Below are 12,190 nucleotides of genomic sequence, written 5' to 3'. Positions count from 1 at the left end.
ACTGTATTAGTATTATTTATAGCGGATGCCTGTGGATTTTGTATTTATTTTATTTTACAAAGCATAAGACAGTCTTAATTGCTGGTTCAGCTGATGCCACACTCATTAGCTGCGGTTTAGCTGGGTAAATTTCACACAAATAGTATAGACACAGTATTAAAACCAACACATGCAACATCTTACTCTATTAAAGATATGTCCTTTTAATAATTCAAACCGCCCCTCATTGGTTTGTGCGGGTTCTAATTACACCAGCCAACACATATCGACATATTGACAAATTGAAACAATTTAAATGACAGGTACAAAATATTGTGCCTGGGGGGTTGCACTATACATCAACCTAACATTGTTAGTGCAGACATAATGTATGTACTTTTCACTGGATGTGTAATTTAGATGGCTGCGGGTTGAAAGGTTGAAGGGCTAATGGATGAAGCTTGTGCAATGTGTTGTGGGGGCACTGCAGCCTTGACCTTTCCTCTTTGTTGTGTTGGTTGATTTGGATGTTGGTAATCAATGAACTGAGGCTGATTCCACTGCTGCAAAATGTTTTCTTCTTTTTTTCCAAAGCCTAAATTTAATAAACGAATGTATTGTCTTGTGTCCTATAGGTGTTGTGCTTCAGCTGAGAATGGCAGGAGATTCTCGAGTCCTCATGGACCACAACATGGAGATAGGAGTCACACCTGCTCAGGTAAACTTTAAAAATTGACTGCTGCACTTTAGGAACTGTGCAATATTGGATTTTACTGTCTTATTGTTGTTGATTGTGTGTATGTCTTTTTTTTAATCTCATTGATGTTTTTAACCACATGGAGGTTTGCATTTTAAATTTCGTTTATACCTTGGTATGAATGACAATAAAATGAATTCAATTCAATTCAATTCAAACTGCGAAGCCACTACCGGTCAAACACTGCACTGATTCCTATTTTCTTTCCGCAACCTGGAGGTGGAAAAAAAAGTGTGTGGCATCAGAGACAATGTGAGATAAGAGTGGTGAGGTGGTGGGGGCTCATTGAGACACCAGACAAAGACAAGAGAGAGAGAGAGAAGATGTAAAGAGATGAGATTGATTCGCAGATAGTGAATCCGTGTGAGACAGAAAAAGCAGATGGATGGCTTTCAGGGAACTGGGGGGGGGGGGGGGGGGGGGGGGGGGATAAACACTGTTAGATATGCTGGATACCGTGTGCATACTTTGCAGATCAAATCAGAGGAATGGATTATAGCGCCCTGCAAAGTATAACCAGCTATGTTCCTCCTGAGGTCTGATAGTTCAGTTCCCTTGCTAGTGACAAGTTAAGTCTCCTCGCCTGCTCCCGATAATGGGTGGTGGAGTTGTATTGGTCATCTGTCCTGATTCCCCTGCTGATTGGAACAAAGGCTTTCAACTCATACAGGACCACAAAGACTCAATGAGAGAAAACACCCACCACTTACTACTGCCACAGGGGCAGAACTAATGAATTTCTTTATGGACCATCACCCCTGGGGACCGTATTGACTATAAAGGCCAAAGATTGGGCGGAACAGCTTGTGACAGCTTCATCTATCACTCAATTAGCCTGAGCCAAAAGTGTGGAAATGAATGACCCTATTTTGGCTGTCTTTCATTTAGGAGCTGTGTAGTACTGATTAGCAACAGTTTTCAAAACAGCTGTGTACATTAACGGATGTTGTCAGTGGGCAGTTTGACTCTAAATAACCGTGGACTGACTGTGCTCTGAATTTCTATTTGATCCGATATCCCTGAGTACACTTGGTAATAAGGGAGCCCATTGACATTTGGCGAGCGCATTGTCATCAAGCCACTAATTGCAATGCGGGTCAATAAGCATTGTCTTTCAGTTCTTCTTTGTCAAAATGTTCCTTAAACAGGGATCACTTCAAATCAATATCTGAAAACTCAATACATGCAGGTCTGACTAAAGGTACATGTCCACACGATACAGCGGCTAAACAGCAGATGACATCTAAATGAAACTATCACGAATGAACCTCTCTGACAGATTTTATTAGCCAGGGCTCCACAATCAGAGGCACTGCAAGGATATTGTGGTGCCTTAGATTATGTCTTCCCTTTGCTGAACTCTGCGAGCGATCATCTGTGTGATAGGATCAGAGGAGCACTCAGTGTAAGCACAATGGGAGGTAACTTTCCTGATGATGTGAGCATGACTCTGGAGAGAGATGGATCACAGGTGTCCCATTAGTACTTAGACGTTCAGAGGGCGCAGGAGCTCTTTCCGTGTTTTCAACACAATGCATTTCAATTATCAGCTCAGATTGGAAAGTAGCAGCTGCCAACGTGTCCTGCGTCTGTTTTGACAGGTGCCTTACATGTCCTTCTGTATGTCTGTCTCTTTTCATCATGTATGAAACGCATCCAACTGGCCGAGATGGGAGTCAAGTAAATTGATAAATTCAATGCAGCCCCTGCAGGAATACATTACCAGGATGTGAAGCAGTGTTTGTTTTTTTTCAGCACCTTCCTAAATGCTCTTCAACCATGTAAAACTGGGAATCAGGCATGGATGTGCATGATAGCCAGTTAAAAGATGGTGCAACTCATGGGCCCAGGCATATGTCAGTCTTTTTAAGGATGCCATACGGGTCTATTGGGGAAGGATGGAAGGTCTGTTCCTATTCAGGCCTGCCAATGTCCCATAGGGTGCGAGGGGAGGGAACACAGGGGACATGGAGACAGGCAGGGCACAGCTGTGGAGCCAGATCGCCTCACTGGAACTTGGCCAACATAAACAAAGACCTTGGCGTCCTTGTGTTCTTGTTATGTCCTTACTCTGTGTTTCTCTTTCTCCCTGTATATACGTTCACCCACAATGTCAATGTGGAGTCGCACTGAGCAGTGACTTTATAACAGCTCTTAATGTTATTAGCCTGCCCTGCCTGCAGCAGTGTGTTTTTGCTAAGGCTGAAAGAAAATGACACAAAAGAGGTTAACACCTACATTCTTCAGTGCAAACTCAATATGCTGAAGAAATCAGAGACTGTAAAGTACACTCTACCACTATTTTCTTGCTCCGTTTCCCTCTGTCTTTCTTTGCCTGCCCTTAATTTTTCACCTCTTTGTCCTCACTTTGCCTCTCTCCTTCTGTTTCTTTCTTCTTCTTCCACTTAGGTGAAGAAGCTTCCCAAGCACTTGCGGGAGGCGCAGATCTCGACAGAGCGAACCCACTTGATTTCTGACCCGGCAAAGAAACCACGCCAGCGATACGTGCAGAAGGACGGCAAGTGCAATGTCCATCACGGAAATGTGCAAGAGACCTACCGTTACCTCAGTGACCTGTTCACAACACTGGTGGACCTACGCTGGCGTCTTAGCCTCTTCATTTTCACTCTGGTGTACGTGGTCAACTGGCTTTTCTTCGGCTTCCTGTGGTGGCTGATAGCGCTCATCCGCGGGGATCTATGGCATGGTGATGAGGAGGGCTGGACCCCATGTGTGGAGAACCTCAACAGTTTTGTCTCAGCCTTCCTTTTCTCCATTGAGACAGAGACCACCATCGGGTACGGTTATCGCGTGATCACAGAGAAATGCCCCGAAGGTATCATACTGCTTTTGGTGCAGGCCATCTTGGGCTCCATTGTTAACGCTATGATGGTGGGCTGCATGTTTGTGAAGATCTCACAGCCGAAGAACCGCGCCGAGACCCTCATGTTCTCACACAATGCTGTTATATCGGTGCGAGATAACAAGATGTGCCTGATGTTTCGAGTGGGGGACCTGAGGAACTCTCACATCGTAGAGGCATCGATCCGAGCAAAGCTGATCCGCTCGCAGCAGACCAAGGAGGGGGAGTTCATCCCGTTAAACCAGACTGACATCAACATCGGCTTTGACACGGGAGATGACCGGCTGTTCCTGGTGTCGCCGCTCATCATCTCTCACGAGATCAACGAGAAAAGCCCCTTCTGGGAGATGTCAATGGCGCAAATTGAGAAGGAGGAGTTCGAGATTGTGGTTATCCTTGAGGGAATGGTGGAGGCCACAGGTATGACCATGGGGGATGGGGTGGGTGGGGAATTATGGGAAGGGATAGAGACAAAAGGAGGGAGCAAGGTGAAACAGGAGGACAGCACAGACGAATAGGGAGAGACAGAGATTGATGAACTGTTGGGACGCAGGAAGTGAGCATGACAGTGGGCGGGATGGGGGGATGGATAAATGGATGGAAAGACAGAAGAGGCTCACATGGAAATATGCTGCTGCATAAAAAGAGAGGAGGAGCAGGAGTGAGTACCTGTAAGTGCTGCAGATTGCAAAAGATAATATTGTAATGGATGGAAAGGCAGATAATCATCTCTCTCTAAGTGAGACATAAATAATTTAGATGCATTTCAATTCAAAGGTAGTCCAAGTATTAATAAGGATTGTACTGTATATCTTTAATCATTGTGTGACCGTTGACAAATGTTGTTTTCTTTAGCACATTTTCCTACAACCGCAGCTGTCTTCATCAACAAATTATTACTACTCACACTCAGACTCAGATGTATCACTTCAGCTGAGGCAAAATGACTGGAAGTTGATCAGTCTTCCGTATGTTTCTCTGTACTCACTGCCGCCCGCATTTCCACTATTGCTATTTCAAGGTTATGTCTTTGATATTGTTTATTTCAAAATGAATGAAGTGTAGCTACCCACACTGCTGGTCTGTGTTTTGGGTAAAGGCCAGGCAGTCCTGAAAAGTGCTGCAGGCTGGTTACATTTTTGAGGCAAACGCGACCAGGTGTTTCTGTAAAGTTCCACATAGCCTCCTCCGTTTCCCAGAACGAGGCTGTATAGCGAAGGCAGCATGAGGAAACGTGGAGCATCTTCCACTTGGCACTCAGACTAGATGCATCAATCTCCTTTATATTCACCATGAGAGTGTGATGAAAGCAGAAACCTTCACAGCACGATGGCCCACAGCTAGCCATTAATTTGCTGTTCTAACATGTTGTCTATGGGGCATTGGCTAAATCAGTTATTGTTTATATGCCCAAACTGAATTGTTTATTGGCCTTTGTTCAAGGACTAATTATAATCCACTCATTTGAAATACAATGCATTATACATGTCACTAATTTACTTTATTGGATATCACCATACTTTGCATCAGTAAATGAGACACACGGGTTGATTAGGAGTGTTTAGTCTCGTGGACACAATTGTCTTTTTAAAATAAATTCGAACAAACCACCGAGCTCCCTAATGCGATCAGGCATGGCTTCGCATGCATCTGAACATTTCTGCTCTATTTCATTTTTGATTTATTTATTTATTTATTTAATTTTTTTTTTCTCCCTCCAAAGCACCAGTAGTCATCATGCTTCCTGCTCACGCTGCTGGATACTTGACTCAGGCATTAAATCACCTCGCGCTTCACCGGAAGAGACTATGGCATCATGCAGGGGTTATGTCATCATCGCCCTTGACCACTAGCCAACAGACCCATCTACACACCCCCTTGCCCTCCCCCTTTACTACTGTCCCGTTAACCCTAGTGAAAGTAACTAAACAGGTCACAGGCATTAAGAGTGTTCATTAAAACTGTAGTTTTTTTTCCCCATCATAATTTATTTTTCTTATCTTAATTTAAATGCTGCTAAAGCTACACGTCACCCAGTAGCTGAGGGCACAACAGCGCCAACCACAAAACAATGGGATGCAAAACTCCCAGGTTTCCATTAACATTTATGTTTTGTTATCAGTCGCTTTATTTATATATTCAAGGTCCTTCTGACCTCACTGCTGTATGTGTAAAAACACATTTGCAAAAAATTAACCTTTTTTGCCATAAATAGAAATATAAGGTGGTACAAGGACATGGGTTACAACTGGGGTCACTTCTCTTTTATCAAACTGATAAAAGCTTGTGTAGACCTCTAAGTTTGAAGCCTGTGTTCTTTTAGACCAAATTGCGGCAGCTTCTCAAAAACATATTTGAAAGCAGTTCAGATAAAAGTGAGGGAGGTCATGAAGTATCACGGTGATTGAAAAGCTGTTCTTTACGCTGTTAAATGGGACTCAAATAGAACGTACAGTAAGGATTTAAACCAGGTAAAAGGTTGCCTGCTATTACTATAATAATGTCTTTTTAATTGATATCCAATGCTCTGAGGTCACTAACAGTAAAATATATAGCTGACTAAGCACCCTCACTAGCTGTTGTAAAAATGATGAATGTGCTGTCATTGTGGTTAAATCAGGGAATGGATGTCCAATGCTGTGGTATGCAAAAACATTGTTTTTTATTAATTATGTCAATTATGGTCTCATATCAAGCAAGAAGGAATTTGATAAAACAGTTCAATACAGCATCTGACGATCCATATTGATTAACTGCAGAGTCTATAGACTATAACAACAAAACCTCATCAGACTGATGCTTTAAAGCATCACCTACTGGATGTGGTCACAGACTTTGAAGGTGACAATTAAGAGGGCGTTTAAATAGCTTCTTTTCCCCTTTCATCGGTATGGTGTTGTTTGCTTGACAGCCAGCCTGACAACCGGTACAATTGTAAATCAGGTTCTGGAAATCAGTTTTATCATTTGTTCCCCAGGCACTCCCAAAGCATCTGTGATTTAAAAAATAAAGTAAAACAAAAAAACCATCTAAAGAACGTGTATAAATATATTAAAAAAAATAAAACTAGCCTACAATGAATCTAAAGACATTCCCCTGATAGGAGAAAATGCAGGAAAAATCATGTTTATATTCAATTCCAGTCAACCTCTGTCATATTACGGCGGATGCCGACTGACAGGTTTCTGTTTGTAGCTTAAAATAAATGGCAGACACGGTTACTACGTCGCCTTCACGAATAAATTATTTTACTTTTTTTTTTATCTCACAGATTTAACTGACTCGTTCACCTGAACATTTCATTGCATAGACTCTGTCCTTCATTACTTTTACTTTCTTATGCTTTTATTTTTAAGTAATTAAATGAATCATGTAGCTTCCAAACACTCTTAGTAACCATTTTCAGGTTTCAATAATTCAAGTGACAGATGATTCAAAAAAGTATCTCTCTGCTATCACAGCTGCCTACAAATAGCTGAGGAATTTTTAGATTTCAGATGTTTATGTCTGCCTGCATATTTGTCATATCGTAACTTCCCTAAAGAATACATGCAACCATAAAACCTTAACTGTTTGGCCTATACAGAGTATATAGTCAACTGTAATATTTAATTCTGAACAAAAAAGTGATTACCCTGCAGTTTCTGGTGCTTTTCCCCATCATCAGTCATATGTGTCAGTGTTGCCAACAACAATCCTTGTTTTCACAATTGAAATGACTCTGTAAATAGTGGGTTTAAAGATGCTTAATGCACTGTTTCCTTAACAGTGAATTATTTATGTATCAAATAAGACATGCTTTATGCCATTTCTCAGAATACAGAAACCATAAAGCATCACTATTGTGGATGTGTAAACATGAGCGTCTGCAGCGGCTTTTTTGTTTGATACTTCCAGGAAAATACAGTGAATCAGACAACAGTACACTTAAAGGTTTCTAGAGCTTAGTCATCAGTGTGTATATAAACAAACAATCTTGTCTAATGGAAATATGACCAAAACCAGGCATTACCAAAAACGTGCTAAGGCGCCGCCACTAGAAGTTCGCTAGAAGATGTGTCAACATTTTGAGTCAAATATTGAGTCATGTTCATACACATTAGCTTCATCATTGCCCACTCTCCTCTGTCTGTCCTTGCAATTTAGGGAGAACACAAGAGTTCTTCCGCCCACAGACCAAAATAAAAAAAAGAAAGACAGAAGTCACAAGACATGCCCTGAGAATACAGATACAAATAATGGTTCATGTGCCATGTCTAAGCTTAGTCAGCACAAAGCAGGTTCATTCACCACAAACCACAAGGGCAAAATGCAATTATAATAACCTGGTCTTTCTTTTTGTTCTAATGAGATCCTATCTTTTCTGAAATAATCATTAATATTAAATCATCATCATCATTAAAACTAAGCTGATATTAATCGTCTTTTTCCACTGCAGAAGTTTTTTTCAGGTGAACTGATTGACTGTAATTGATAACAATGATTTAGTCATCCAGCTCACCTGGAGCAGAATATCACATGAATGCAAAGTACGTCAAGAGGTGACGTTGGATGTATGGGCTCACCCCCTGGAAAAATACATCAAGCTGAGCACAGCAGAGATTGGGCACTGACAGAAAAAAAATGAAAAGGAAAAAAAAAAAACACAATCCCACAGGGAGACTTAGTCAGAGTCTGAAGGTGGAGGCTATAAGCCCTCATGGCGTGCTACATCAAAAGCAGCAGCAAAAGCAGCAGCATGTGATTACAGCAGTTACACCTGGGGCCAGGTGCATAAAACTCAAGAGGAAATTCACGACAGAAACTCAAGTACGAACAAAACCAAAATTCTCCAATCAATGATAAAATTGCATACACATGGTTTTTGTGTATACACATCATGCATCTTGCTCCTGGCGTGTCAACACTGGTACTGTAAAGCACAGGTGTCACTCGTGACATCAGTGATGACCCTCTTCTATTTGGGTGCAGCACGCACAATACCAGGATCGAGTAGTCTTTTTTAAACTTGGTAAATACACCTGTATTTAAGTCAAAATATTTGTAGTGGAAAAAAGGTCTGTTCATTGTTCTTTGTCTCCTCCTCTTATTCCCTTGTGTACCCATTTATGTTTTATCCTGTTACACTGAACATGAACCATGCTCTTGCTGCTTTGATTGTTAAGGTGAGGGTTAAGCTGCATGTGCGTTTACAGTACGTGTGTGTGGAAATCTAGCCAGGCTAGCGCCGCCTACTGGTTCCGGCAAATCTCATTTGCCTCAACAATGTAGTCAGGACACTAGCAATGCGTTTCGGTTTGCTCCGTCCGCTACCAATCAGCAAACAGACGGGTAAGTGAAGGCGATGACGTTGAACTCAAGCGCTCAAGATTAACCTATGAGCTTAACCGGTGTATAGCACACGTGACCACCAAGCAGCAGCGATTAGTTGAAGCAAATGTAAGCAACCGCCTCCCGGAAGCAAACGAATCCCTATGGCTCGTGTTCAGACGCTATATGAAATGTAATGAAGTAAGCGGCTGATGCATCAGGCTAGTGGAAATCCCCCAGCCACAGCTTTTGTACCACAAGACTCACAGCCCAGATTCACAGCATCCACAGCATTCGGGGCGCCTTTGTGTGTTTATTGTTTGTCATTTTGTCACTGCGGCTCAGGTGGAGAACCAACATAATCATAGAAGTCAGCCATAATAATGAAAAACTGCACAATACTTTGCAAGGGTGATTTAAGGGCCACAAAATGGTCTTATCGCTGAAGTTAAACTTTCATTGTTTTTTTTTTATTATTAGTTTGGTGGGAAGGTGTCTACATCTAAAAACCTGAAATTCACACAATGAGCACACATTGTACTGTAATGAAAAAAAAAATTATGTAAATTCTGTAATCTCTTAAAATTGTCAAGTCTTCGTAGCACATGAACACATCATAGCACAAGTGTTTCCTACGCACCCAGCAGCCTGCAGCAGACTTTTTTCAACACAGCATAGGTATTGTTTGCAAAATATGCAAAAGGAAAAAGCCAATTCACTGCTGTGGAGCCAAGAGCTCACAGAAGCAGACAAAAGGTACACATTACCATACAATAATAGCGTCAAGTGATGGTTAAAATAGAAAGTGTACAGATAGTTCGCAGTTCTCCAAAGAGTTACTGTATATCTGAAAACGTTGAGTGTGTGTGGCAGAAAGGTGACATATCCCTGTTTGAATTAATTCAGTCACATTAATTAATTGCTCATTTTGCCAATCCCTCAGGAAATAACTGCTCTTAAAATGTGTTTAGCCTACCGGTGCATCCAGGGGTTTTAAGTAAAAGGCTGCTGGTCATGACGCAACCATCTTGAAAATGCAAATATGACAAGACATTAATAGCTCTTCTGACATAACTTAATGTGTACTTCAAAGTATGAGCAGAAGAATTTAAAACCAGCACACCAAGTATAATGTCCCAGCACTCTCAATAGCCAGTATAGAAACCCTTCTCATTAGGAAGCGAAAGACACTATATTGTCTTTGATAATCCAGTCACAGGAACAACAAACATTTCACAAGTTAAATGTGGAAACTAGGCCACTCATTTCCACAGGGAAAGCTGAAGAAAAGGTGCAATAGCCCCTCCTCTTACCCTGACATTAGACACCATATCAAATTTGGCATCTACGTCTATTTTAGAGCACATGCTTGGTGTTGTGGGTGATGTTATGCAAACAGCACATTACAGTCTGATGAGCAAGTCATCTGTGGCGAGTGGTTTAAAGTGATACTTGACCCAAAGTCTGTCTTGTGGGTATCAGTTACAGCCTGCCTTGCCCGTGAAAGGTGGATGTTGTCGCTTTCATTAGCTTGTCGCTGTTTACGTAATTAGCGAGTCTAATTAGCTAAATACCGCAGAGTCTTGTAAAAGCAGACAGTGTGAGTGAGAGATAAAAAAGCTTATCAATGAAACGCTGAGCTAATGACATGATAGTTTTTTTGTTTGTTTTTTTGTCTCCATTTTGTAGCTTTCTTTTTAGTTTAAGCCAGGACTGGATGCACGTCATTATACACATTTGTTTATGTTGTTTATGCTAATACCAAATCCCCAAGAGGTGGCCTAAAGATAGTGGCTAGTTTGCTAACCGCTAATGAGAGCATCTTTTGTTTCTACTCAAACCAAGATTCATACCTTTCACTACAGTAACAAAGGATCTCATCAGATTGCTTTAGTTCTCATTTGTTTGTTCCAAAATAATCAATTACCTGCACAGCTAACTGTCTGACTTTGTCCACTAGTAGGCCGATGTCTTTTTTCATTGGCTATCACAGAGAAATACAGGTGTAGCCTAATTAATGACAATATTGATTGCCGTGTACATACCAGGTACTTCTGGTATTTTTTGTGTGACTGAGCTGCTGGGAGGGACATTTATTTGAACTGAGCCACGGTTCATGTGTGTGATCTGCGTTGCTACGATTGAAAACGTCATATCTGTGTGACACCTACAATCCAACGTTAGACCATTGTCAAGATTGGGTCAAGATACTAGGTATTTCCAATGTATAGCCTACCTGTTGTAACAGTTTATGATGAGTAAAACTTAGATTCCATTTTTGCAACTGCTGGTCTGCTAATGTGCTGCTTTTTCTGATTTGAAAAACATTAACCTTGGAAAATAAATACATTTCTTTTTTCACACTTTGTCAATTGTGTGCAAATTTTAAATCAGCCAACTGGCTCAGAAACAGACCTGTCATTTCCAGCACTATTGTTTTGATGGAGGTTTACATGAAACAGTGTAGACCTATGGGTCTTGGGCGTTAGGATGTGCACTTCCTGTATAACCATGAATAATTTACTGATGCTGTCTCTCTTTCTCTCTACATCTCTTTCCATCTCTGTTTGTGTTTGTTTACCTATCCATTGTGATCGTGTGTGTGTGTGTGTGTGTGTGTGTACTTGCCTCTTTTCATTCCTTGTGTCCGTTTGCGTGTGTGTGGCACCTATCCATGCTTGTGACAGGGATGACATGCCAGGCACGGAGTTCCTACTTGGACACAGAGGTGCTTTGGGGCTACCGCTTCACACCGGTTCTCTCATTGGAGAAGGGCTTCTATGAGGTAGACTACAACAACTTCCACGATATCTACGAGACCAACACCCCCACCTGCAGCGCCAAGGAGCTAGCTGCTAAGCTTCGGGATGGGCCTCTATTGCCTCAGCTTTCGCTGCTCAGCCCTGATCCTAAAAGTCACACTTTTGACCCCTTAGACGGCCTGTCCAAAGAGGACCCGCTAAGCCAGGATGAGGACAAGGAGGAGAGAGATTCAGGGGGTGACAGAGGAGAGACCAATGGCTCAGCTGCTGCTTTAGAAGAGCCTCCCCTTGCTGATGGACTGCCTGACTGATTGGCCACTTCAGCTAAAAACCCAGGAAAGACTGGACAGGAAGAAGACAGGACAAAATAATGCTTCATTTAGTCAATGGCCAGCTTGTTCCACTGCAGTGCTTGGAGATACAAGACATCCGTCTCCTCTCCCTCGACTCGTGCAATACTCCTCTACTAGAGTGTCAATCTATAGTATAGATTGGTTTTGTAGACATGTAAGTACACAT

At 41.8% G+C, this 12,190-nt stretch overlaps 1 protein-coding gene across 1 annotated transcript; it reads left to right on the top strand.

Annotated features, from left to right (window-relative positions):
- Positions 1-634: 634 nt before the first annotated feature.
- kcnj5 (potassium inwardly rectifying channel subfamily J member 5) lies at positions 635-11,982 on the top strand (the record flags this gene model as incomplete). The annotated part of the gene is made up of 3 exons (XM_083984504.1): positions 635-697; positions 3,146-4,019; positions 11,597-11,982. 3 exons carry the CDS (start codon positions 635-637, stop codon positions 11,980-11,982), a joined length of 1,323 nt encoding a protein of 440 aa, XP_083840630.1.
- Positions 11,983-12,190: the final 208 nt, after the last annotated feature.

Source organism: Trachurus trachurus, assembly GCF_905171665.1.
Source record: "Trachurus trachurus genome assembly, chromosome: 13".
NCBI lineage: Eukaryota > Metazoa > Chordata > Actinopteri > Carangiformes > Carangidae > Trachurus > Trachurus trachurus.
The sequence above is the reverse complement of the archived record's forward strand: the minus strand, read 5'-3'. Positions and strand labels throughout refer to the sequence as shown.